A 22,462-nucleotide genomic window follows, 5' to 3' on the forward strand; every position below is an offset into this window, starting at 1 on the left:
CCCCAACTTTCACCAGAGAGGCCAAAAAAAGAATGACAAGTTGGCCTTCAACAGGGTCATATATTTGGGTTTCGCAGCTTACGTTATAGAAAAGCATAGTTGACCATGCTTTCCTCTGCATAATCATCCCACAAAATAATGAAGACCACGTGGTATAAGATTGTTGTTATGGAAGCTACTTTATGCCTATACTATACAGTGTCATGTATCAGAGCCTTCCTGATGTCTACCTCTTACAGAAGAGTCAAACACAACCTGATCATTAAGGTGGCCATGAAATTTGGATCGTTTTTGGCCCAACGCTCATTTCCCTGTAAGCTGAGTGTGCATGTGATCTCAATGGGCAGAGGCCAATCAGCAGCTCCCCGAAACTTCTGGTGGCAGCTTATACCCTATAGGAACAAAGGATCGGGAATGCTAAAATCCAACATGGCCAAACCTTCTTTCTCTGAGAATACCTTCCACATTAGATTGATGACTGGTGCTGACAAAATCCCCAAGGTGGGGTTGACTTTAATCTAATGTGTATAGCGACTATCTCCTACACATAACGTTTTCTCAAATGAATACCATTGTGTATGGTCTTGAGAAGCCTTCAAAGATATAGGAATTTTGAGCATGAAACTAGAGGGGGCATATGAGAACAGAAGTCCAATATTAACATTATTCTGTACAATACTTGTACTTTTTATATCTCACTTCAATGTACGACCCCCATATTGTAGCGAGACAACGTTTTCTTGGATACATCAGCTTTTGTGTCTGTATATACAGTAACTAACTGGCATTGGTGCAAGTTACTACGTCATATTTAAATGGCTTAAACATCATCAGAAAAAAAAAATGCTTAAGGGATAGTTATATTTAATATGTTGCAGTGATATATGTCTCTTTTTATTCAATTTAGTCTAAGAAAAAACTCCCAGTGCTGAAAAACAAACTTAAAGGGGTTGCCCGGGCTTTTCACATAATCTCAGTACATATCTGGGCTGCAGAATTATGACAATAAGTAATTTACTTTCTGTCACTAGTTTGCACGGTTTTCTAGATATTCTGAACAGAACGTCCAAGGGGGGGGGGGTGTATTATGGCATTGAAATGAGAACTAGTCGTAACCTCCTACTCTACTCCAAACATGCCCTCTATAGCAACAACCCCACCCTCCATAACTACAGGCCCTTCCCGTCCACATGAAGCAGCCCTCATCACACAGTAAGGAATTCTTCCCCTCCAGCAGCCTCAGTGCAGAGAGCAAAGAGCTGCTCCTCCCCCAGACACACACTGAACAGTTATCTATGGAAAGTGAAACTAGTGAGGAGGGAAAATCGTCCTGTATTCTGGGCCGCGCCATGATTACAATACATAACTCACTATCAGTGATTCCTTCCCTCACTGTCCCAGGCTGCTGGCAGCAGTGAGAACAGACTGTGTGATGGCCAGTGATGAGGGTCTGCAGCTTTTAATCTGCACAGGGGATGGCAGTCACTGATCTAATCTGTTGTGTGACAAAACCTCTGTTGTGTGAATGAGACAGCTCTGTGTCACTGATGTCTTCACACAGCAGCAGATTTGGTGCAGTGTATGTGTGAGCACTGTGTCTCTAATGACACAAATACTGATGGGAGCAGCCTGTCCAATCAGCAGCTGTAACAGTGTGAAGTATTGGGGGGTGTATGTATGTATGTATTGTGCTGCTTTCACAAATACAGGATCACTGCTGTGTTCTTTCCAATGCTGGAATAATGATAAAGATGAGTGCTGGTGCAGTTTACTGCCAGCCAATGAGTGGGCAGTGGGTGTTGCTGGTCACTGGAGCTTGCTGGGAGTTTGGTGGAGCTTCGCACTACACTGCACCAAATCTGCTGCTGTGTGAAGACATCAGTGACACAGAGCTGTCTCATTCACACAGCAGAGGCTTTGTCACACAACAGATTACATCAGTGACTGCCATCCCCTGTGCAGATTAAAAGCTGCAGACCCCCATTACACAGTCTGTTCTCACTGCTGCCAGCAGCCTGGGACAGTGAGGGAAGGAATTACTGATAATGAGTTATGTATTGTAATCATGGAGTGGCCCAGAATACAGGATGATTTTCCCTCCTCCTCACTAGTTTCACTTTCCATAGATCACTGTTCAGTGTGTGTCTGGGGGAGGAGCAGCTCTGCAGTGAGGCTGCTGGAGGGGAAGAATTTGTTACTGTGTGATGAGGGCTGCTTCATGTGGACGGGGAGGGCCTGTAGCTATGGAGAGTGGGGTTGTTGCTATAGAGGGCATGTTTGGAGTAGAGTAGTAGGTTAAGACTAGTTCTCATTTCAATGCCATAACACCCCCCCCCCCTTGGACGTTCTGTTCAGAATATCTAGAAAACCGTGCAAACTAGTGACAGAAAGTAAATTACTTATTGTCATAATTCTGCAGCCCAGATATGTACTGAGATTATGTGAAAAGCCCGGACAACCCCTTTAAGGGAGGGGTTCACTTCTAAACAAGAAATTGTAAGCCTCTCCGATCCATCACTTTCCACCCTATGTGAATCCAAGAGTCGACGTACTAAATTATCAGAGATGACAAAAAAAACAAATTAGGAAGGAAATGAAGATAGGGGAAGGGGGTTCCATGCTGGATTTCTGGAACACAATTATTTGTGACTATCCCTGTAGTATAAATGCAAAATAACATTATCGTAAATTAAAAACTCTTTAGCAAATATTCTCATGGTACAAAAAAAATACTTTGCGAGCCAACATGTACACTGGAGAAATCACATACACAGTAATATAAAAGAAGCAACTCCAGCTTGCTAGAAATGATAGTCGTAAACACACAACAAATAAAAAAAAAAAAGAATAAAAAAAGAATGATCAGCCACCAGGACCTATTGAAAAAAAACGGAGTAAGAACAAGAGCAAAAGTGTAAAAAAAAAAAAAAAAAAAAGTCCACATCATAATTTATAGCTCCTTACACACCATACGTATAAATAAAAACGTACATAACAGAATAAAAATGTTTAGCCAGAACTTTACATGAACAATGTGCTCCAGTGCGACAGACTAAATCTAAGGTCACTTTGCATTTTAAAGATTTTTCTGGTGGCAAGGTCTTTTGTTGATATGCCAAATGTCCAGATTATATATATTAAAAATCCAATTTTACCAGAAAATTGGCCCGATTTCTACTTAAGAACAATCATGTCTTTCAATAGAGGTCTTTTTGTACGTTAAATCTACTCTAGAAAGGAAAGAAAGCTGCATATAACGGGTAATAGTGTACGACCATGCAGATATTCATATGTAGCATACCGGGAGGTCCGTACAAGTTTAGTGCCAGTTTAGGAGAAAAAAAAAGCAGCTTCTTTGTGTCGTTTTCACAAGAACCAGGAAAAAAGTTCAGCTGCCACCTGAACTGATGAGATCGCCAAAGTCTGGTCCACTATTTAATCTCCCCCCGTTTACAGCATTTTTAGTTAATGCCACCACTACGTTTAGATGTTTTCTCATTAGTCACCGATCATTTTTGTTTCTTGTCCTTTTGTGTGTCTTTTTTTTGCTCCGATTTGAACAGTCTCCTTGGGACAACCATGATGCTGCCATCGCTGTTACAGTGCAAGGCATAGTGGTTTGGATTGACAGGTCTGCCCTGTTCGTCTCTTAACCGGTTGAATACATCTCGGTACAGATCATTTAGTTTCTGCTTCATGTGACTCATGGATTTACTACACTGAGCTTGCTCTTTCAGTAGTTTCTCCTTCTGAACCTTTAGCTGATTTACATCGTCTTCTAAGTTCAAAATGACATCCAACTTACGCTTACGACAGTTCTGAGCGGCCACCTTGTTCTTACCCCGACGCCGAATATCTCGTATGATAGACACCTGGGTCTCGGTCAGGTAATGCTTGGACAACATACTATTAAACATCTCTACAGGCATACTGACAATTTCCTCCACGGAGAATGGTATTTTTAAGGATTTGGCTCTCCGTTCATCTCGACTAAGGCTTTTATCCATTGCACTGACACATGGGCTCCTTATTTTGCTGGGTTTCACTGACCAGCTATAATGATGTTCTGGACTAGGCTCTGCCTGATCAAGCAACTGATTATATGTATGGTTGTGATGAACATTGTGTAGCGACATCTCACTGTAATAGTCTGAATCATCAATTTGACAAAATTTGTTGATTTCGGACCCACTTCCACCTACTGCTCCCTCTAAACCATCATATGAGGTGGATTCAGAGTCGCTGCTGTAGCCAGCTGCACCTTCTTCCTCCCCAAAAGTTATAGATGAAGTGTCAGATATACTTGCCGATGTTGGGCTATGGCTTGAATTTAAGGAAAGTCCAGAATCTGAGTCTGGTTCTTCAAATAACTGAGAGACTTCCAGAGGATCAAATCCTTCTTCCAGGGCTAAAGACATTAAATTAATTTCATCAAATACATTCTCATCAAGACCAGAAAAAAGATCTTGATTAGTTGAGTTTCTGGAGTTATTGTTAGTAGCTGGAAATAGATTGGTCAGATTTGTGGCACTTAAGGGATCTTCAGGAATAGCACTTGAATTTAAAAGCAGTAAGTTCTCCGGTCTCTGGTCCTCATTGGACCTGGCGGTGGGACTTGCAAACATGGCCTCCTGTAGACTGATATCTTGGCTTATTGTCTCTGTTAGGTGTGCACTGAATGGTCCTGAAGTACTAATGGCATTGTTGGTATTAGAAATGGACTGAATGTCCTCCAGTGTAAGCTACAGAGGTAAAGTAAGAAAAAAGTAAGATACACTCCACTTATAATTCATCACTATTCCTTGTAACATAAAATATAACTTTCCAAATTTAGCAATTTGCAATAGGACATTAATGAAGCAAGGAATGAGTTTGTTAGGAGCACAGCACCCACTGTCCCTTAAAACTAGCGATGGGCAGTCTGGCTCTTTTTGGGGGATCTGGCTCCACTCACCAAAAAGCCAGCTCTTTTGGATCATAAATACATCCATATTAATTATGTGTTCACACTAGGTGAACACAAAATAAAGATGACGTTAATGCAGCCAAAACCCTGCCCACTTCTGGTCGAAACCACACCCACTTGTAGATATCCAATTAAATTGAGTGGGTGGGATTTGGTTTTCGGTGAGCGGGGCTTTGTCCACCAAACACTTGAACTGTATGCCAAATGTGAGCCATTAAGAGAATTAAGTGGCTTTCACTGGGGTGGCGGCTCCTTTCATTCACAGCAGGGAGCCGGTTCGTTGAATTGGTTGGTTTGCGAACATCCCATCACTACTTAAAAGCAGTCTCACATAAACAATGGTCAAACGCTGCACAGTAACTATAATTCTATTTTCACTTAGGGTACTTTCCCCTTTGAAGAGCTTTGATAAATTTGACAGACTTCCTTTAATTTGGATTGGTTTAGTTGCATGTTGTGATCAAAGAAGTCCTCTTATAAAGTCTACCAGTTTAAAAATGGAAAGTGGTATAAGCTGATCTTCATGGGTCTGGATTCTCTAACGCTTGGCGATCAGTTGCTATTCCCTAGGGAAAGATGTTTGCTGTCACGAAGCAAATGTATTATACGGAAGCCATTCACATGAAGAGCTCCTTGATCAATGAACAGATGAGTCGGCGGCAGTGTCCCCCCCCCCCCAGAGCCTGGAAGAGGTCATTTATATAAAGTGATAAAAGATGATTTATCCACAACAACACATCTGATATGAGGCACACAGGGATCAATCTCCTCAGCAGTCTATAACATGTATGCCCATATTAATAGTTTAGATACAGGGCCAATGTCAGCTCCGGGGCAAGTGCCGGGGGGCCCACTCGCCTTCGGGGACACTAGTGCACTATGGGGGCCCGGTGCCAGTCCCCACGAATGCCCCTCCAGCTTACTCACGGACCAGGTACTTGAAATATTTACCTCTCCCTGTTCCACCACTGCGGCGTCTACCGCATCTCCCGACTGACGTTTAAGGTCAGAGGGCGCGATGATGTCACTAGTGTGCTCCCTCTGCCTGAGCAGTCACAGTGCAGAAAGCCAGAAGATGCTGACTCTGAGGAGTCCGGAGCAGAGCAGATGCCAGGGAGGAGAGGTGAGCATTTCATTTTTTTTTTTAATGTTTGGAACAAGCAATACATGGGGCCCATCATAAATGGGCTCATTATATATGGAGCATTATATGAGGCTCATTCTGTATGGAGCAATATATGGGGGCTCATTATTCTATATGAAGGACTATGTGGTCCCCATAATACTGTATGGAGGACTATACTGTCCGGTTTCTGACCTATTGTAGAATTTACAGTAGATATCACTTATGTAATGTAAGAAGTGAAATACTTGGCAATGCACTATACCTATATTTCTCTGCGATATCTGTGCATCATGAATTGTGGTATGTATTAAAGGGGCCCACTGAGACTCTTTCGCCTGGGGTCCATGAAAACCTGGAGCCGGCCCTGTTTAGATAGGTCAAATGTGGTGATATGCTCCCTTTAAGTGTTGGTACCTGACTGTTCGGTCCTGGGGCTTTTGGTAACTTTAATTCCTATTCATCCTAACCACACAGACTGATGTGCACTAGTGAAATCAATAATTAAAAAAATGAATAAAGGAATAAAATAATCTTACATTTATATCAGGCAAAGAAAGGAAATCTTGCCACAATTCTCCTACTGAGTTCCCAGGTATGGAGAAGGGTTGCACACTTTGCAGAGAATTTTCACTTGTGCCCTATAAGATGCAAAGAATATCATGAATGACAGGTTCTGCGATAGTGTGAACAACATGTAGCGCCATAAGATACAATGCATTATAAAGTCCCATTACTTGGTAAATATGCTACAACACAACAGCATTAGCTGATAAGAGGGTTTCTTCTAGCTCATAAACTGTGTATCACTGGGGTATGGCATCCCTTTGTCGAAAAATTCATACAGTAGACCCAATCTGCTTTCACATGCTGCAGTCTCTGCTGAGCCTCAAAAGAAACTATCCATATGTACTCAAGTATAAGTCGACCCGAGAATAAGCCGAGGCACCTAATTTTACCTAAAAAAAAAAAAAAAACTGGGAAAATTTATTGACTCTAGTATAAGCCTGGTATCCACTGTCCTCTCATCCCCATCCTGGTATGCATGGCTCCTCATCCCCATCCTGGTATGCATAGCCCTCTCATCCCTATCCTGGTATGCATGGCTCCTCATCCCTATCCATGTATTCATGGCTCCATTGCGATCCTTGTATGTATGGCTCCATCCCTATCCTTGTATGCATAACCCCGTCCTTATCCTGGTATGATTGGTCCCCATCAAAAATCATAAAATAATAAACCATTACACTTACCTTCCTGTGCTCCCTCACAGCGTTTTGTTCCATTGCCAGCAGTTGATTTACTCTTGTAAGCAGTGCATGGCAGGGACATCATGTGCCGCTCACAAGCAGAGCATAGCTGCTGAAATACTCATCGCTTCCCACGCCGAAACTATGTGTGTGGAGGGCAGTGAGTATTAAGTAACACGCACAGTGTCAGCTGCCAGCGGTCACGTGTGCCGCTGCTTAAGAGAAATTAATATTCACCTCTATCCTCGCCTATGGGAGTGGTGAGAGGTGAATATTCATTTCTCTTAAGTAACGCGCACCCATGATAGCCCGGGAGCTGCAGGAGCTGGCGGCTGATACTGTGCATGCTATTACAGAGAAATGAATATTCATTGCCAGTGCAGTGGGCACAGGATTTAGCTGCAGCAGCCGGCTCCTGCCTCCTTGTGACCCGTTGCTCCGCCGCTGCCCCTCCCCATCCATGTTCTGGACCCTCATTCGAGTATAACCCCGGGGGGGGGGGGGATGTGCTGCAAAACTCGACTTGTACTCGAGTATATACGGTAAGTTATGCTATTTCTGGGTTCTGCAGCAATCTCCACAAACTGTACCTCCAGACAAGCTCATCTATGTCAGCATGCACACTTGGCTCTGCTGTATAAAAGTGCCTACTACCTACCCAGATCTGCTCTACTAAAGTACCAGAATGTACAGTCGGTACAGAAAGTATTCAGACCCCTTGAAATGTTTCACTCTGTTTCATTGCAGCCATTTGGTAAATTCAAAAAAGTTCATTTTTTTTCTCATTTATGTACACTCTGCACTCCATCTTGACTGAAAAAAAAAATGCAGAAGTGTAGAAATTTTTGCAAATTTATTAAAAAAGAAAAACTGAAATATGACATGGTCATAAGTATTCAGACCCTTTGCTCAGTATTGAGTAGAAGCACCCTTTTGAGCTAGTAGAGCCATGAGTCTTCTTGGGAATGATGCAAGTTTTTCACTCCAGGATTTGCAGATCCTCTCCATTTCCGTCAGGTTGGATGGTGAACGTTGGTGGACAGCCATTTTCAGGTCTCTCCAGAGATGCTCAATTGGGTTTAGGTCAGGGCTCTGGCTGAGCCAGTCAAGAATGGTCACAGAGTTGTTCTGAAGCCATTCCTTTGTTATTTTAGCTGTGTGCTTAGGGGCATTGTCTTATTGGAAGGTGAACCTTCGGCCAAGTCTGAGGTTCAGAGCAATCTGGAAGAGGTTTTCATCCAGGATCTCTCTGTACTTGGCTGCATTCAGGTTTCCTTCAATTGCAACCAGTTGTCCTGTCCCTGCCGCTGAAAAACACCCCCATAGCATGATGCTGCCACCACCATGTTTCACTGTTGGGATTGTAATGGGCAGGTGATGAGCAGTGCCTGGTTTTCGCCACACATACCGCTTAGAACGTTTTGGTAATAATTCTATCTTCGTCCCATCAGACCAGAGAATCTTATTTCTCATAGTCTGGGAGTCCTTCATGTGTTTTTTTTTTTGCAAACTCTATGTGGGCTTTCATATGTCTGGCACCGAGGAGAGGCTGCCGTCGGGCCACTCTGCCATAAAGGCCTGACTGGTGGAGGGCTGCAGTCATAGCTGACTTTGTAGAACTTTCTCCCATCTCCCTACTGCATCTGTAGAGCTCAGCCACAGTGATCTTGGGGTTCTTCTTTACCTCTCTCATCTAGGCACTTCTCCCACGATTGCTCAGTTTAGCTGGAAGGCCAGGTCTAGAAAGACTTCTGTGGTCCCAAAGTTCTTCCATTTAAGGATTATGGAGGCCACTGTGCTCTTAAGAACCTTGAGTACTGCAGAAATTCTTTTGTAAGATTGGCCAGATCTGTGCCTTGCCACAATTCTGTCTCTGAGCTCCTTGGCCAGTTCCTTTGACCTCATGATTCTCATTTGGTCTGACATGCACTGTTGAGGTCTTATATAGACAGGTGTGTGCCTTTACAAATCAAGTACTATCAATTTAATTAAACACAGCTGGACTCCAATGAAGGAGTAGAACCATCTCAAGGAGGATCATAAGAAAATGGACAGCATGTGACATATATAAATATATATGAGTGTCTGAGCAAAGGGTCTGAATACTTATGACCATGTGATATTTCAATTTTTATTTTTCAATAAATTTGCAAAAATGTCTACATTTCTGTATATTTCAGTCAAGATGGGGTGCAGAGTGTACATTAATGAGAAAAAAAATGAACTTTTTTGAATTTACCAAATGACTGCAATGAAACAAAAAGTGAAAAATGTAATGGGGTCTGAATACTTTCTGTACCCACTGTATATCCACCTCCGCTTTTCCATGCCACTGCTGGTGCCAACCTGAGAATTCAGCTCTGCTTTCCTAATTTGTGCCTGAGTTATCAAACTTGGCTGTATCTTGCTGTTTGTAACTGATCATCCAGACTATAATGTAAAGTGCAGTGCAATATGCTGGCGCTATAGAAATAAAATTATTATTATGTACAGCTCATCAGAAACTCCACCCCTACTCTGTATGATCAGTAGTGACCTAACCTCTAGAAACTCCACAATCCTGAGAATTTAAGAGACATAACACTGGTTATAGCAATGTGTCTCCTTCACGAGTCTCCCCTGCAATGTGTCCCGGAAACTGCAGTGTGGCCAAATTAAAATGACTAGATCCTCCTGCTTTCTCCTATGCAGCCTGGAGCACTATACGCAAAAATAGCAGAGGGAGCAGGACAACACCACAGCATCCCATATACTCTTAGGATTGGTGGAGCTGCCTGACGTCATATCCCAGCAACATAAAACCCCCTTAAGAAATGTTAAGCTTACTTTGCTCAAATCAAACCTCAAAATTTGTAACTAATAATTACTGTAAAATCAAATGTTTGACCATAAGACAGGTTTCACTAAGCTGCCACAAATGTTACCTTGGCACTTCCCAAAAACGCCTTGTCTTTTGTGAAGGGCTTGCAAATAACGTAAAGTGATTTTTACCAACCCTGAGTTTTGATAACAATCTGTAGTCACAGAAACAACTACTCCTATGGTTTTATTTAGCTCTAAAACATGAGAGCCTAAACTTAATAATGCTGTTCCATCTGTTTCCTGAAAACATAAGACAAGGAGGTTCCCTTTACATTACAAGAATAAATTTGCTTAAAGCGTTTTTTTTCTCTTACATTTTCCGGCTGGAGTGTGATCACTAATGTAAGTTCCCTACCCCTAGTATTATACTCACCAGCCACCGTCTTCTTCAGTATGTTACCTGCCAGATTGCTCCAGTGTTTGCTGGGCAAACCAGAAGTCACCTCTCAACGTCAGTCTAAGATAACCAATATGAGGGTCTTACAGACTTACATTGAGGGCTTGTGATGTGACCGCTACCTCTGGCTTCCGGTCAGTCAGAAGCTGGAGGAACAGGACTGGGGCGACACCGGGAGGAGCAGAAGGCAGGGAGCATGCAATATTGATACCACTCCAGTGGTGAAATATAAAAAAGAAAAAAAACTGCAGGTATGGTGCTATAGGGTTCCTTGTTTTAAGCTTTGTCTATTTATTTTACTTGCTTATATAGCATATTCCACATCGCTCTACAGACATCATTGCTGTCTCCATTGGTGTTCCTTCAATTTCCCTATCAGTATGTCTTTAGCATGTGGGGGGAAACTAGAGAACCTGGAGGAAATCCACGCAAACAACTCCTTGCAGATGTTTTCCTTGGTGTGATTTGAACCCAGGACTCCAGCGCTGCAAAGCAAAAATGCTAGCAACCGAGCCACCACGCTGCCCAGATGAGAGTGCTTTCACATTTTATTTAGGCACCCATTCGGTGGCTCACATCGGGGCTCACATCCAAACATCCCGCAAAACTGGATTCAGATGTATGCCCTGACGGGGCCATTAAATGTAATGGTGCCGACACTGTAGGGGTCAGGCAGACTACTATGAATGTCTGATGAATTCTTTGACACTGAATTTTCCATTTGCCTCCTGATGAACTTCTACCATGGGAGGGAAACGCATCGAGGCTGTTCTAGCATCTTTAAGAAATATCAGATCAGCTATTCATCTAGTTACATTTGACATGGTGTATCTTGGTATTCGGGGGTATTCGGATTGTTTTTGTATGTTCAATTGGGCATTTGTTCAACTCCGATCTCAATGGATTTCTCTATTATGCAATATACAATTATAGGTTGCTGAGATTACATTATATTGTGCTGTATTGATTTAAAGGTATATTATCTTTGATTATCTATATGACTACTACACCGCCGTTTTTGATACTCCAGGTATAGTGCAAAAAAGTTTCTGCGTGTCCAGACGAATGCTTTTTAACACTGTACTCCTTGGAGGTTTTCTATCTATCACAACAAACTAGTGGAATTTTACACCTGCATATGCCAACAAGCTAGAATTTTTATATTTTCCTAGTATTATATATTAGTATTTTCCTTGAATTGATTGTCCAGATACATTGCCTCTGACGTCCCACATTCCTTGGGTTTGGGGAATTGTTACAATGACCTAAACTGCCCACCCCTCTCCCCTGCCCATATATCATCAGTTTATCAGATTATTTATGTCTTTGTGATGGGACAGTAGTTTGAAGGGACATTATCTAGGGCAAGTGACAGTGAGCCATTGATGAGCGGGGGCGCCATTTTGCGTACAAGCTAGGGAGCTAACCTCCGCTGCAAGGTAGGGACATATGATTAGGAATACCGGAGAGTATTGGTTAGTCCAACCCCTATTGGTTTTCCCCTGAGTATTTCAATATGCTTTTTTTGGTTATCTGACAAACAACATTTTGATGGATATCTTTTTATGGCTATGTTGATGGTGTAAGGTGACATTCTATATATTATTGAATATCCTCCGATATTTATAATTATATTATAGGAAACCACACCATCACCTAAAGTATAAAGAAACCCCTACCCTTTATCACCCCTTCCCTCAGCCCCTCCTTACCCTCCTAAAGGCAAAACCTGCTTACTGACTATCCCTTGTGAGCCATACATCTATTCAAAAGATTAAATGAGGTGTCTGGCTATCCATTGGAGTGGCTTTCTAATTGGTATCTTTGGTGGAAGCTAGGGAATCCTAGGGAAGCAATCAGGGTTAGCCATCATTGAGTGGGGGCGCCAATTTGCGTTAAAGGTAGGGTGCCAACCTCCGCAGCAAGGCAGGGGTGAATCAGGGTGTGTTATGGTGACCTAAAAAAATATTCAGGATTGAGAATCCTCAGTAGTTGATACCTTTTAATGGCTAACTGAAAAGATGGTAACACATTGCAAGCTTTCGAGACTACTCAGGTCTCTTCATCAGGCTAGACTAATACAGAATCTGAAGTCACATACACTCACTGGCCACTTTATTAGGTACACCATGCTAGTAAGGGGTTGGACCCCCTTTTGCCTTCAGAACTGCCTCAATTCTTCGTGGCAGAGATTCAACAAGGTGCTGGAAGCATTCCTCAGAGATTTTGGACCATATTGACATGATGGCATCACACAGTTGGCGCAGATTTGTCGGCTGCACATCCCTGATGCGAATCTCCCGTTCCACCACATCCCAAAGATGCTCTATTGGATTGAGATCTGGTGACTGAGGAGGCCATTTGAGTACAGTAAACTCATTGTCATGTTCAAGAAACCAATCTGAGATGATTCGAGCTTTATGACATGGCGCATTATCCTGCTGAAAGTAGCCATCAGATGTTGGGTACATTGTGGTCATAAAGGGATGGACATGGTCAGCAACAATACTCAGGTAGGCTGTGGCGTTGCAACGATGCTCAATTGGTACCAAGGGGCCCAAAGAGTGCCCAGAAAAAATTCCCCACACCATGACACCACCACCACCAGCCTGAACCGTTGATACAAGGCAGGATGGATCCATGCTTTCATGTTGTTTACGCCAAATTCTGACCCTACCATCCGAATGTCGCAGCAGAAATCGAGACTCATCAGACCAGGCAACGTTTTTCCAATCTTCTACTGTCCAATTTCGATGAGCTTGTGCAAATTGTAGCCTCAGTTTCCTGTTCTTAGCTGAGAGGAGTGGTACCCAGTGTGGTCTTCTGCTGCTGTAGCCCATCTGCCTCAAAGTTCGACGCACTGTGCGTTCAGAGATGCTCTTCTGCCTACCTTGGTTGTAACGGGTGGCAATTTGAGTCACTGTTGCCTTTCTATCAGCTCGAACCAGTCTGCCCATTCTCCTCTGACCTCTGGCATCAACATGGCATTTCCGGCCACAGAACTGCCGCTCACTGGATTTTTTTTCTTTTTCGGACCATTCTCTGTAAACCCTAGAGATGGTTGTGCGTGAAAATCCCAGTAGATCAGCAGTTTCTGAAATTCTCAGACCAGCCCTTCTGGCACCAACAATCATGCCACGTTCAAAGGCACTCAAATCACCTTTCTTCCCCATACTGATGCTCGGTTTGAACTGCAGGAGATTGTCTTGACCATGTCTACATGCCTAAATGCACTGAGTTGCCGCCATGTGATTGGCTGATTAGAAATTAAGTCTTAACACACAGTTGGACAGGTGTACCTAATAAAGTGGCCAGTGAGTGTATTTATGCACAATACAGCCTAGAGAAAATGCAATAGATAAGACAAGTGACGTGAAGCAGATCAATATGGGAGAGGGAGAAACATAAATATAAACATTGGACCAGTTCATAGATAAGGAGTCCTGATGTTTTATGGTCCTCTGATTGGGGTCTAGTTCCGTGTTGTGATGCCCCCACACGGTTTTAAAAGGAAATTCCTTAATTGATGTAAAAAGACATAAATCCATGCGACACATTCATTCCAGCACTGAGAGTGTCAAAGTTCGTCATAAATTTGTACTCCCAAACTCGTCTCTCTCTCTCTGAGAATTGAAGTTACCTTTCAATACCAGTAATTTCATATCCACGCTGCTGTGATCAGGGATACAGAAATGTTTTGCCACAGGTAGATCCATTCTTTTTTCTCTTATTGTGTGACGATGAGCATTCATCCTTGTTCTAAGCTTTTGCCCTGTCTCCCCCACATACAGACCCCCAGTTGGACATTTAGTACAAATAATTAAGTACACCACATTAGATGTAATGCAGCTGAAAGTACCTGCGATCTTGTAGTCCTGCTGTGAGTTGGGGATCTTTATCTTGTCCGTTGTCATTATAAATGGTCAGGTTTTACATTTTTTCTGGTTGCAAGGAAAGGTTCCAGCAGCTGTTGGAGAGGACAGGGAGCTTCTGACAATGATGCTTCTTAAATTTGGGGGCTGCCTAAAACACAGCAGTGGGGGGTCTGGAAAAATGGATTTCAATCGGGCATCTTTTTGTAGTAAAGGTTGTAATTTCCGTGCAGCTCCCCTTAGGCACCTCCAGATTTGGGTTGTAGGTGACTACTAGAGGCACTCGGTTATTTTCTTCTTTAGCTTTGTAATTTAGCAGGTGATTCCTTGACAATCTGGTGGCTCTTGTAATTTGGTTTTCAATTGTTCTTGGATGGTAACCCTGATTCAAAAAGGTCTTTTTGAGGTGACCAAGGTGTTTGTCTCTATCCATGGGGTTGGAACATATACGATTGTATCTAATGGCTTGGCTATAGATAATAGAGTTCTTTATGTGTTTTGGATGGAAACTGTCCCATTTAAGGTATGTTGGACGGTCGATTGGCTTCTGATACAGGGATGTCTCTATTTCTTTGTTTTTTAGCTTAATGATGGTGTCCAAAAAATTAATCTCAGTACTGGAGTAGTTGAGTGTTAAATTGATGGTGGGATGAAATTGATTAAACTGTTCGTGGAACGTCTTTAGCTGTTGCTCAGACTCCGTCCAGATGATTAAAATATCATCAATGAAGCGGTAGTAGGCCAGGGGCCTGATGGGGCATGAGGACAAAAAGTCGCTTTCAAGCTTTGCCATGAAAAGATTTGCATACTGTGGAGCCATTTTACTTCCCATAGCTGTGCCAGTCTCCTGTAGATAGATCCTGTCAAATTCAAAGTAATTGTGGGTGAGGATGAATTTTATAAGTTTCACCACAGCATCAGCATCAGTCCCTGTGTTTTCCATGAAGAATTTGCAGGCATTTAAACCATCTTGGTGTGGGATATTAGAGTACAAAGATTCCACATCCATGGTGGCCAGGATGGTTCCTTCTGGTAGAGGACCTATTGCTGCTAGTTTATTCAATAGGTCAGTTGTGTCCTGAATGTAGCTGGATGTATCCTTCACCAGTGGTTTAAGAATACCCTCTACCCATCCAGATACCTGCTCAGTGAGGGTGCCCACACATGAAATAATTGGTCTTCCTGGATTTCCAGATTTGTGGATTTTGGGAAGCATGTAGAATGTCCCTATTCTTGGAGTCTCTGGTATCAGGTCATCGCCAGCTCTTATGGACTGGTCAGGCAGACAAGAAACCAACTTGTTTAGTTCCTTGTAATAGTCCTGTGTAGGATCCGACTCCAATTTTCTATAGTAGCGTGTGTCCATAAGTTGCCTGTTTGCTTCCTTCATGTAGTCTGACGTATTCATCATGACTATTGCACCTCCCTTGTCAGGTTTAATGATGATTTCTTTGTTGGTTTTTAAAGACTGTATGGCCTTTCTCTCCTGGGCACTGATGTTGGATGCTTGTCTCCTGTTAGTGTCTATGATTGTGGATTTTATCAAATGTCTGAAGGAGTCTATATATTTATCCAAATGAGGGTTGCGTCCAGGTGGAGGTGTCCAGTCTGACCTTTTCCTAGTTGTTACGATCCCTTTTCCTTCAGTCTGAGTGGTTTCTGAATCTTCTGTATCATTGAAATATTCCCTCAGGCGCAGTCTCCTGAAATACTGTTCCATATCACTGCAGAGTTCAGTTTTATCTAGGGCCTTAGTGGGACAAAATGTGAGTCCTCTAGAAAGCACGGCCAGTTCCACTTTGTTGGGTTTATAATCTGAGAGATTGATGACACAGTTAGATGCTTTTGTGTCTGGAGTGGAGTGGTTGTCCAAGTTGTCAGGTTTTGGATTTGTTTTGTATCTGTTTGTATAGAGTCCTGAATTGAGACGCAGTCTGTGCAGTTTCTTTTCCTTGTTATGAACCAGAAAGGTCCGTAGTTTGTTGTAGTATTGTTGTAATTTTTGTAATTTATGGTGACCTAGGCACACTTATCGTGGTTACCCTAGTATACTATCGTATTGGTATGTAACCTTATTTTTTCCTCTTTTTTGGGGGGCTGGTAGGTCACCATACGTATTTGTCTGATTTTTGTTTGTTTTAAACCATTTCAGTAAAGTAAAATATTTTTAAAGGTATTAGTTTTTGGTGAGCTCTAAAGCCACAGATGTCAAAGTGCCCAAGCCAACACCTGTGCACTGCCGAGAGTGCCTACAATGGACAAGTTAGCATCAGAACAGAATCATGGAGCAGTGGAAGGCGGCGGCCTGGTTTAATGAATCATGTTTTCCTTTACATCATGCAGATGACCAAGTAGATGTATGTCACTTATGTAGGGAAGTAATTGCACTTGAATATGCCATAGGAAAAAAGCAAGCTGGTGTTACACTCTAAGGACCTGGACAATGTCTGCTAGGAAACCTTGATTCTTGGCAGTCATAGGGATGGTACTTTAACACATTCCATCAACATAAACCTCGTTACTGACTAAGTACATTCCATTATGGCAGCGGTATTCCCTAATAACCTCTATCTGTAGGATACTGTGCTCGGCTATACTGCAAAAACTGCTCCAAAATGGTCCGAGAAACGAAGAGTTCAACTGGTTGACTTGCCCTCCAAACTCCGCTGATCTGTGCCCCAAGGAGCATCTAAGGGATGTGCTAGAAATGCAAGTCTCAATCCATAGAGGCTGCTCCTCACACCTTACAGGACTTTTCTGCTAGTAACATCTTGTTGCCAGAAAGATCGGAGCTGTTTTGGTAGCACAAGGATGTCCTACACAAAATTGGGCAGGTGGTTTTATTGTTATTGGCTATCAGTGTATACCCATACATCCATTGTGTACAAAACAAATCCATAATTGCCCAATATCTTTACCCCCATTTTTAGTGGTACAATAAATTAATTACAGAGAATTTAGTTATGACAGCTTCAATGTCTGTAAGCACCAAGAGAAAGTGATTTACCTCCAGTGCGTTTTCAGTTTGCGCCAGCAGTTGAATGAACTCTTCGAAGAACAGAGACGGCTCAGTCGTGTTACGGTCAATCTGCAAAATTGGAAAGCGTTACCATAACAAAAAATGTCAGTGTGGCCTGGGTGCAGATGAGAATGAAAACAGCTGAGACTATGTTCACTTGTCCAGTATCCATTCGAATGGATCCAGCAGTAATCCGTTGACAAAATAGTTGGGCAGACAACTTTTTTTGTCAGCCTGAAAAAACGATTTCAACTAATTTTTTTTATTTTCACATTTAAGTCTATGGAAAATGGATCCGTTAAACAGCCATCTATTTTTCTCCCATTTGAAAAGGATCCAGTTTTTGATAACTGGATCAGTTTCAAATAGATGATTACTTGATAGTTCACATGTCCAGTAGTAAATGTTAATATTAAATTTTTCCACCTCCAGTAATTAAAAAACGGATCTTCCAGTAATTAAAAAACGGATCTTTTTCAAATGAGAGAAAAATGGATGGCTAATTAACAGATCCGGTTTCCATAGACTTCAAAGTTAAAAAAAAAAATTAATTCAGTTGATTGAATTTTTTTTCAGCAGGACAAAGAAGTTGTATCTGTCCAACTTTTTTTTGTCAATGAATTGCTGCTGGATCAGTTCTAAAGGATGAGTACTGAACAGGAGAACATAGCCTTTGTAAGATACTACTCAGCATGGGGCGTGGCTATGTAGCGGCGGCGGACGGACGCGCTGAGAGGGAGTTCCTGAAATCCTGATATCATCCGGTCAGTGGACCCTCACCACCGCGATTTACCTGCCTCTCTCTGGACCCCCTGGATTCCGGGCACTCCTTGCCCCCCGTGGGAGAGCGCGGAATGGTCTGACTGGAGCTTTATCCACACACGTCCAATTACCAACAATACCGGACACTGTGCTTAGTGATGGTATCCCCTTGTTTGCTTCATGACGGGAGTAAAGGACTCTGCTCCCACACTGTTGTTTATTTACTTTGTTTTTTCTTTGTTGTGGTTTTATATGTTTTTTAGGTACAACAGACAACAACAATTTTCATCTTTAGGTGATGTCTCTAATTTTTACCTGGGTAATGATGTGCCCCATATTCAGCGGAGTAAAATATGGGGTCTAAGTTGATATGTATGACATGGAATGTGAGGGGTATAAAAACTCCCCGGATAAAAATTAAGGTTTTCTCGCAGGTCCGACATTATCACCCTCACATTGTGGCCTTGATGGAGACGCACCTGACCAGGGATACAGTTCGGTGTGTGCAGAAGCCTTGGGTACAATGGTCTGTTCACGCATTCCATATCAGCTATTTGAGAGGGGTTTCATTGTTGGTACATAGAGACGTTAGATGGGAAGCCAGGGAGACTCGGAGGGATCCTGAAGGTTGCTTTGTTTTTGTGCATGCACTGATAAATGCCAGGCAATATGTAATCCTATGTGTCTATAATCCCCCCCCGGCTAGTATGTCCCTTCTTCAGAGGGCAATGAGTTTTGTCCTGGATTATCCAGATGCGGATGTTATTTGTATGGGAGATTTCAATATGGTTATGAACAACTGCCTTGATAGATTGAGATTGGATGATGGAATGACTGGGGGGCCTCTTCGCTGACTACAACTTCGCTATCACTGTTTATGGGGGAGGGAGGGTGGCTGGCTGGATTTGTGGAGGATGCGTCACCCTGAGTTGAGAATATTACTGTCATTACTGTGGGTGGATAACATAGAGCATGGCACTAGGGGGATCTCGGATCATAGCCCGGTCATCCTTAAACTTAAATATGGACAGTTAAACAACAGGATAGTTTGGAAGTTGAATCCTTTCTGGTTGAAGTTAATAGTGTCCCCTGATAGAACGATCGATCAATTGCATTGTTTCATCGAGTCTCATCCGGAACCTCAAGACATTAATTTATTTTGGGATGCCTTTAAGGCATACTTGAGGGGTTGCCTGTCCTCCATGATCTCATATATTAAGCAGGTAACCTCAAGGGAGGATGAGGAAATGTTGCGACGATTGAAATACTCGGAGGCTACATATATATTCAACCAAACTAGTGGCAATAAGATTGAGTGGTTGGCTGCCCAGAGGTTGTACGCCCAGCACATAGACACTAAATCTAAGCGTAAACTATTCTTCACCCGTCAATCTTATTTTGAACTGGGAAACCAGGCAAGTAAGTTTTTGGCCTATTTGGTACGCCAACACAATACCTCCAATACAATACTGCAGATTCGTAAGGTGGATGGTTTACTGGTGTCTTCGACTGAGCAGATACTTGGTTGTTTTTACGACTATTACAGGTCACTATATGAATCTAAAAGTGACTTTGATAATTTGGGATGCCTGGACTATTTATCAGATGTGACATTCCCTACATTAGATCCTGAACAGCGAGCCCATATGGACGCTGCAATCACCGCGGAAGAGATAGAAAATGCTATAACGGACCAGATGGGTTCCCCATTGAATTGTATAGGAAATACCGGGATATACTGATACCACTTCTGCTGAAGGTATTTCAGGGAATTTGGGAAGGGAAGTCTATGCCTGATTCTTTTTATAATGCTTAGGAAGGAGGGAAAGGACCCCTTGGAATGTGGATCTTACCGTCCTATTTCATTAGTGAATGTGGACTATAAAGTTTTTACTAAGATCCTAGCTACCAGGCTGAACTCAATTATATTGAACCTTGTACATCCTGATCAAACGGGTTTCATGCCTGGTAAGAGCACTTCCATTAATATCAGACGGGTTCAGTCAATAGTCCAATATAGCTCCCTAATACCAGACAACAAATGGGCATTGGCATCGTTAGATGCCGCCAAGGCATTTGACTCTCGAGTGGCCTTTTCTCTCCGAGTGCTTGCAAAGATATGGCTTTGGTGATAAATTTATAAAATGGATCAAAATACTATATATGAATCCCAAAGCCTGTATCATAATAAATAACTCTATATCTGAGTCTTTCCCATTACATAGGGGGACTCGTCAAGGCTGCCCTCTCTCCCCCGCCCTCTTCGCTCTTGCAATTGAGGCACTGGCAATACGTATAAGGTCTTCCCCTGGTATTAAGGGAATTGATGTGGCGGGTCGGGTGGACACTATAGGTCTATATGCTGATGATATGGTGGTATTCATGGATGAAGCGGAAGAAACTTTGCCGCAAGTGATAGCCCTTATAGATGTATTCAGCAAATATTCAGGCTTATATATAAATTGGGAGAAGTCGGCTCTGTTACCCCTTTCTCATGCCCCGATGCCACAGCTAGAGACTCTCTCCTCACTGCCTATTGTATCTAATTTTAAGTATCTGGGTGTCCACATATCCCATGATAGTGTGTTTGATTCACAACTTAATATCCACCCACTGCTGGAACTAGCTAAAGTTGAATTTGCATCCTGGAGCAAACTTCCATTGTCTGTAGCCGGACGCATTAACTTGATTAAAATGATATTACTTGCCAAGCTTAGCTACTCCCTTCAGCACAGTGCTGTGATGGTGCTCAAATATTTCTTTGTGAATCTCAACTCCCAGATCACTTCTTTATATGGGGGAAAACTAGGCCCAAACTTAAATTGGCCACCTTACAAAGACCTAAAAAGGGAGGTGGAGCGGCGCTACCAGATTTTTTCCTGTATTATTTGGCTGGGCAAGCTAAAGCTATAAGTAACTGGATGCCGGGTAGCTACATTCTCAACTCTGAAGGTCACCTGCTTCATGCTGCACAGACTGATTGCCCACTGGGTTTCCTTGAGTTAGAAAGAACTAATACGCCTCGTCTGCCGCCCTTGCTCCGATTGGCACGATTAACATGGAGGCAAATCAAGAAAGTGACTGGGTTTAAAGATTTTATAGCTGAAATGCCCCTGTGGAATAATGATTATTTTCCAGAATTCCTAAACCACCCGTCCACTGAATTTTGGACTCAGCATGACGTCTCTTCGATGGGAGACTTATATGTTCAGGGGACCTTAAAGTCTTTTGAGCAATTACAGGTCGCACATGATATCCCAAGATCCCAATTTTTCCGCTATTTACAACTGAGATCAGCTCTTCAATCGCATGTGAGATGTAAGGGTGTAGGTCATACTATTTCATCTCTACCTCTGATAGGAATCCTTAAATCGCAGGGCCCTCAGGGTCTCATCTCCTCTTTATACACATACATGCTGTCAGCGGGAGCAGAATCTGACATAAGTTCTATCAAGAGAAAGTGGGAACGACTCATCCCTAATACGCAGGACGAGGAGTGGGAGATTTTGGAATCTCCAACTGGAGTTTCACCATCTATTAACAACAGAATGATACAATTATATATAATCAGTCGTACTTGACTCCGACACGACTTTTTAGGATGGGTCGATTCCAATCGTCAGAATGTTTACGGTGCCATTCTCCAGACGCAGATTTTATTCATATGGTATGGCAGTGTCCCACTGTCCTGCATTACTGGAGAGAGGTGACATCATTACTGTCATCCCTAGTACAAGCCCCGGTCCCTCTAGAGCCACTGATCTGCTTGTTTGGGGTATGGGATGAGGAGCTCTGGGATCGATATAATGGGGTCTTCCTGCGTGAGATGTTATTTATGGCACGGAAAGTACTGGCATTACGGTGGATGGGAACTTTGTCCCCCTCCCTTAGAATTTGGATTGACATGGTGAATTCGATTGCTCCATATGAGCGCACGTTATACCAAAATAGGGGATGCCCGGGTAAGTTTGAAAAGATTTGGGGGAGGTGGAACTCCTCATCTTACCCTGCAGGGTTGAGACATCACATATGAGATAGTATGCTGTAGGATACTAGGCTGCAAAATAGTAGATATAGGTTGATGCAGTGGTAGTCGTAGTTTAGTTTAGGAATTTCTGATTAGATTTCCTTATCCGAATAATATGTTAAAGGCTTATGAGATTTGTTTGATATACATGTTTTATGATATATGGGCAACTATCCTTTGCGCA

General features: G+C 42.6%; 1 protein-coding gene across 1 annotated transcript in view; it reads right to left on the reverse strand.

Moving 5' to 3' along the window:
- Window positions 1–2,685: 2,685 nt before the first annotated feature.
- NFE2L3 (NFE2 like bZIP transcription factor 3) overlaps window positions 2,686–22,462 on the reverse strand; it is a 65,151-nt gene continuing 45,374 nt past the window's right edge. The window contains exons 3-5 of the mRNA XM_073581382.1: window positions 17,478–17,558; window positions 6,629–6,730; window positions 2,686–4,742 (exon numbers count right to left, since the gene is read on the reverse strand). Coding sequence (XP_073437483.1) covers window positions 3,510–4,742; window positions 6,629–6,730; window positions 17,478–17,558 — 1,416 coding nt within the window. The 3' untranslated portion in view covers window positions 2,686–3,509. The remainder of the gene's footprint in view (window positions 4,743–6,628; window positions 6,731–17,477; window positions 17,559–22,462) is intronic.

The sequence above is a fragment of the Dendrobates tinctorius genome, unplaced genomic scaffold, assembly GCF_039654945.1.
Source record: "Dendrobates tinctorius isolate UK_male_01 unplaced genomic scaffold, ASM3965494v1 ptg000070l, whole genome shotgun sequence".
NCBI lineage: Eukaryota > Metazoa > Chordata > Amphibia > Anura > Dendrobatidae > Dendrobates > Dendrobates tinctorius.